Source organism: Rhinoraja longicauda, chromosome 11, assembly GCF_053455715.1.
Source record: "Rhinoraja longicauda isolate Sanriku21f chromosome 11, sRhiLon1.1, whole genome shotgun sequence".
NCBI classification, from domain to species: Eukaryota; Metazoa; Chordata; class Chondrichthyes; order Rajiformes; family Arhynchobatidae; genus Rhinoraja; species Rhinoraja longicauda.
The window spans coordinates 29,285,007-29,291,280 of record NC_135963.1 but is presented as its reverse complement, the minus strand read 5'-3'; the positions used below and the strand labels follow the sequence as shown (position 1 = coordinate 29,291,280).

The 6,274-nt window shown below is 43.9% G+C and overlaps 1 protein-coding gene across 1 annotated transcript; it reads left to right on the top strand.

Annotated features, from left to right (window-relative positions):
• The first annotated feature begins 372 nt into the window (after window positions 1–372).
• Window positions 373–1,605, top strand: foxe3 (forkhead box E3). The gene has a single exon (XM_078407970.1). The coding sequence runs from the start codon at window positions 373–375 to the stop codon at window positions 1,603–1,605; it is 1,233 nt and encodes a 410-aa protein (XP_078264096.1).
• The last annotated feature ends 4,669 nt before the right edge of the window (window positions 1,606–6,274 follow it).

The following is a 6,274-nucleotide window of genomic DNA, read 5'->3' as shown; positions in this document are numbered from 1 at the left end:
GATGGTTCCTGTTGCGGAATAATACTCAATAGTATATTCCCGTCCAGCCACCAAATACCATTATGGCATCCTTGCGAACTTTCTAAACTGTCTCCAGCTTCTCCTTATCGGGTACTTCCTCTAAGTTGTGCATCAGAGTCCTGAGGAAAGGCGGGATTGTCGTTGCATTGTGCACCTATCTGGAGAGACTCTTTGAGAAGGTGGGTGGGCATGCTAATTAAAAGCATTGACACAATGAGGGCAAATAGGGTGGCGCCAGACTCCTCTCGCTCTGACATATAAGCCAGGTGGCGTCAGTTCAGCACCTGATCCCGGCCTTCCCAATAGCAGACCTTCAGCGGACTGCCCAGGGCAGACCTCAGGCTGAGGTTTATGAATCTAACCGACATTTCGTACTTCACTGGCGAATGCACCATGACTGCGGAGTCCCAGCAATCGCCCACCGAAGCCTCCTCTGCCTCGGAGCCCCCGGAGAGCTCTGCGGATCTGTCTTTGGAGTCCCCGGAGAAAGACGAAGTGATGGTGAAATCGGAGCCGAGAGGCGGCACGCCGGTCGCCGAGAGGGATGAGGAGGAGGTTGGAGATATCGAGGGACTGATGCCGACTTCTGGAGGTCGAAGGCGGAAGCGTCCGGTCCAGCGTGGTAAGCCTCCATACAGTTACATAGCTCTGATCGCTATGGCCATCGCCAACTCGCCAGAAAGGAAGCTGACCCTCGGAGGGATTTATAAGTTTATAATGGACCGTTTCCCATTCTACAGGGAAAACTCCAAAAAGTGGCAAAATTCCATCAGGCACAACCTCACGCTCAATGATTGTTTTGTCAAGATCCCCCGTGAACCTGGGCGCCCTGGGAAAGGCAACTATTGGACGCTAGACCCGGCAGCCGAGGACATGTTCGACAACGGGAGCTTTTTGCGTCGGAGAAAACGCTTCAAACGATCAGACATCACCACGTACCCAGGCTACATGCAAAACTCCAGTGCCTTCACCCCGACTCCAGTTGGGAGACCTACCTATCCCAATGCACTCTACCCCAGCGTGGGCTCGGCCTACAGCCCTCAAGCCCACGGCAGCAACCACCACCCAGCCATGCTGCATCACTACCAGAGCTCGGCAGTCACTCAGGCCCAGCACAGGATGTTCAGCATTGACAACCTCATCAGCCAGCAGGCCGTTTTGCAGGCCTCGTCTGCGATCGACTTAAACTCGCACTTAAACGGAGAACTGGGGCCAATGGTCAGCTGTTCCATTGGCGGGGCGGATGTCTCGAGTTTCCAGTCACAGTCTACAAGCCCCACTGGGATGGGGGCCGGGTTAAACAGGCCTTCTAACAGCATGACTTCTAATGCAACCTATTCGTATTCCACATCCCCTCCTCATCTATCGATGCCCCAAGCCAACTACTCTCCCAATAATACCCAGATGTACTGTCCTTCGAATCGTCTTGCCATACCGTCCATGAGACCCAACTCCTGCAACGATCACAACGACCAGCTTTTAGGTTTACCCAACCATCAGATGAACGGATTTGCACAGTTCAATGCCAATAATTCGTACATGCGACAAACAAGCTATGCGCCTGGACTTGACAGATTCATGTAGAAGGCGTTTTAAAGGAGAAAAGCGGCAGAACCATATTACTGCTGTACGACAAAGCAATCAAGGTTAGCTCTTTTACGTATTTATATTAAGCAACTTCGCCAAAGCTCATATTCCCCCACTCTTCTGTAAATATATGTACAATTATGTATTTTAATATACTTCTGCATTTCTAGTTATCGTTGTAAGAATGTAAGTTTCAATTCAATCTGTATTTTGTCTGAACGGAAGAGAGTCTTCTGCGACAAACAGCAGGCGACGCTTGTCTGGTTTAAAATGTTCCATATTTCCGTCTGCCTCAGAGTTGGAACGAGGCAGGTTAACCGTGCACCTTGTAGTACATTTGTATTTCGGGGGAAAGTGTAAATCGTGTAATCTGTACCATAGTTGCTTTAGATGGAAAATACCGGACTTGTTCTTACCGGAAACGACAAGAAAACAATAAATTTTGACTTTTTTTACTTACAAACAAATTGTCGTTCTGTTTTTTTTGGAAAACATGTCCAAATATAAACTATATACGGGACATGTAGTTTTGTGAATCATGCATTTTAAACATCAAAAATTGCACAGGAATGAAAGAAGACGATAGGCTCGCTGTAATTTCAGCCTTTTGTAACGGGACTGTATTTTTTAAAGTCCAAACTTAATTAGCAACACTACGCATTAAATACAATAAATCTGACCTCAAGGGTCCCGACCCGAAAGGTCACCTATCCAGTTTAGTTTTAGTTCATTGTCACATGTACTGAGGTACAGTGAAAATATTTTGTTGCGTGTCATTTTCTCCAGAGATGCTGCCTGGCCCGTTCAGTTACTCCAGCATTTTGGGTCCACTTGTGCTTTAAATGTCTGTCCGTGTGTATTTATGACTAGAACATAGAATAACAGAATATAACAAAATAAATAAATATAATAAATAAAAAGGAAACAATTCACACTTTAGAAATAATTGATACAGTCTGAAGGGTCCCAATGCGAAACGCCACCTGCCTATTCCCTCCACAGATGCTGCCTGACCCGATGAGTTCCGACAGCACTTTGAGTTTTGCTCAAGGTTCCAGATTCTGCAATTTATTGTGTCTCGGATATGTACTCGTGTTCGTTCTATGAGATAACTATTTGAGAACGTCTCATCATGCAGCTCATTGGTGTTAAATTGCGACCATGGAATCAGCTCCAAAAATGTGTGTAGAGAGGAACTGCAGATGCTGATTTGCACCGAAGATAGACTCAAAATGTTAGAGTAACCTAGCGGGTCGGGCAGCATATCCAGAGAATAAGAATAGCTGACATTTCGGGTGGTGTCCCTTCTTTAGGCGCGCTTCAGGGGCTATGGAAGCATTTGTGGTGAGACGAAGAATGGTCTCGACTCCAAACGTCACATATTCCTTTTCTCCAGAGCTGCTGCCTGACCCGCTGGGTTACTCCAGCAATTTGTGTCTTGCTCCAAAAATAATTGGGAAGGATTGGACAGCTTTAGCCCAGTGATCCAATTAGGTACAGCTCGAAAATCTATTAAATTGTGTACTTTCAATCAGATCATTGTGTATTTGCTTGATAACACCTAACTAAAACTAATCTGAAATAGTTTAAAATGTTCCCAGATTGCCTCGAAAGTAAATACTGTGAAACGCTCAGAAGACTCTCGACAGAAGCTGAAAGCTCTCTCGTGACTGACAGTAACTTATCACGTCGCCTGCAGTGTGAAGGGTTATACAAAGCTCCTCAAATGAAAAAGAAATTGGTATCTGGTAACGCCCGAGCTTCAGAGTAAAAAAAAAACGATGTAGTCTATAAAAAGAGATCATTTGATTATGTACATTTTATTACTTTAACAGTATGGCTTTGAAATGGACACAACCTGAACGGGAACTTATTTTACTCTCTCAAAGCTGCAGGAAGGGAGGTTGATGATCGTGGGGAAAACACTGTTTAATGAATGCCTTTAGATAAATGAAGGAGGCGAAATACTGTAACTACACACGCTTACCTGGCACGCCCATTATTAATTATTTTCTCGAATATGATCGGCACTAGAAAGACGCGACCTGTATCGTCATCTTGTTTTCAATTTCTAAAACTGCCGATCAATCTGGCAACACATAAACTTGACAATATCCCGTGGAGCTCGATCGGTATAACATTCAAATAAAAGTGGCAGAGATATTAATAATATACTGGTTAGATGCTCTTGAATTTAAATTTACTTTATTCGGTTAGCTATACAAATCAGACTAGGTATGCAACATGATTAGAAGTTTGCCAAAACCGTGACCTATTTTGCATAAATCTATCCTAAGCCATCTATTTCATTTATTGTTTGTCTATTATTAAATATTGCACGTTTACAATCCGACCGGTTATTGAGTGCACTCAGCGAAGAGGCAGAAAGTGCGTGCATTACTGAAGGATTTACTGAGGTAACAGCTCTCAGTTCTGGTTTCACCTCAAGTGGTTGTGGAGCCAGGGCCGCTCAGAGTGTCTGACTGGGGCTCTGGTATCACCGATCAGCATCTCCAGTGGCATTACTGGCCATGACACTCAGATACATACATGCAGCAGTCACTTTGATAGATTTCTTCACCTTATTACGCCTTCAAATCCTAAAACTTGCATTTTAAAAAAACCCTGAAGTGTTTAAAACTTATTGAATGGGTGATTTTTGTGGGTCTGTATACACTTTTAACGGAATGTTATCAATTATATTTTATAAAAGCAACGATCATTGGTTTCTCGTGAAGGTGTAAATATCACAGATAAACGAGGACAAGTAAAAAAAGGTGACGGTGTCAGGTGACAACACGGACTACACTTGCTGGAATCTGGAGTACAAAAGAAAAGCTGCAGGAGGAACTCAGCGGATCAGGCAGCATCTGCGGAGGGGAATGGACGGATCACTGGGGGAGTGGACGCATGGATCGTCAGCATCAATGTAACTAACAGGTTTAGGTAGAATGGAAGAACTGCAGATGCTGGTTTATACCAAAAGATAGACACAAAGTGCGTGAAAAACTGCGAGTCAGGTCACATCTCTGGAGAAAACGGGTAGCTAGATGCTGTCTGACCCGCTGAGTCACTGCAACACTTTGTGTCCATCTTAGGTTTAGGTACGCAGATTGCCGTTATTGGAGCAACATTGATGCCCGAGTCCGGCTCGACCCCACCACCCGCAGGAAGACTCCCGGCACTTGGTAACAGTTGTGGTCTAACACGGAGTTTATTTGCAATCTGCTGGAAGCGATGGGAAAAGTCAGCTTCGAAAGTAATGCTTAAATATTATTCTTTTTTAAAAAACCAACAAATCTCCATACGTAACCGGGCTCGCATAAAGAGTTTTCGTCATCTTGTGATCCCAAAGGTCAAGTCAAGTCAAGTCAAAGGTCTCCATCTCCTTATTTCAAGGTCCAGTTTCTTGTGTTTAAAAAAAAATCCCCATTAAAAACGAACCCCCTCCACATTCCCCGCCTCCATTCATTTGTGCTGCAATCATCCATTATCGTTCTCCTCTTTGGATATCTGTGACCCTGCACATCTGACATTCCTGTCACATAGTTTCCTTCCAAACCTTGATTCACTCTTAAGTAAAGCTATAATATCCCTCTTGACTTCCTTTAAAGGGTCCAAGGAGATCATCAACAACTTCTCCTTCTGAGGATCAGCCCAATGCAACAATTCACTGGAGTTTAGACTCCTTCCCATCCAAATCACCAAAGAATGCAGTTAAAAAATGAACTATCACTATTCATCACCCCCCTATTTTCATTCATCTATGAACAAGTCCTGGGCGATCCACGAGCTACAAGAATTGTGAAATAATTCTATCAGAAGCATACTCTTGACAGAAATCATTGAGAAGAAGCTTACTGTTTGGTTATACCATCCCCGAGTTCACTATCCAGACTGTTATAGTGCAGTCCTAATTAACTGTTCTCCATGTCCTTTGCTAATTTCTCTCGCTTATACATTTCATCTTTTTTTCTGTTATCTTCACCCCATAATTATAATGTTTTTCTATAACACCCAAATCCTGGTCACATTTTCTCATCAAGAGGCCTCCTCTTCCCCCCCCCATCAACCTCTGCACTGCTCATACACAATGATTTCAGCACACAACACGCGTCACTGTCCCCAGTATTCATTTGTGTCATTGCTCAATCTCTCCCACCAGGAAAATGTGGCTTGACACGAAGTGTCACCATGTTCATAGTCTCCCACTTCCAAGCTTATTTAGCCTTTCTACTTCCTTTTTCTCAATCACAGATAAGGGCATCATATCCTGATATCACAATGAAGACACATGTCCGTTCACCCACTCTAACACCACTACCTTCTGGGTCTGCTATGAAAAATCACTCTTCATGTCATTCACAATTGCACATACGAAATTCTAATTCTCGGACCTTTGGCCCTTCATTCACTGTTTGATGGTCTGCAGCTGCCAGTCTGCTTAACCTACACTCTTGCCTCTACCTTGGATGGACTACTCCAACTGAGACTGTTGCTCTCTTGCTTTTTCTCTCTGACTATGCTCTGGCTTGTTTCTTTGCTCTATTAAGGTCAAAGAGTGCAGACATGAAAAGATGCAACAGACAAGTGGTTTAGACACACAGTGGCAGATCGAGTGGCACCAAATAATGCTCCATCAGTTTATACTTTAGACTTTTATTCA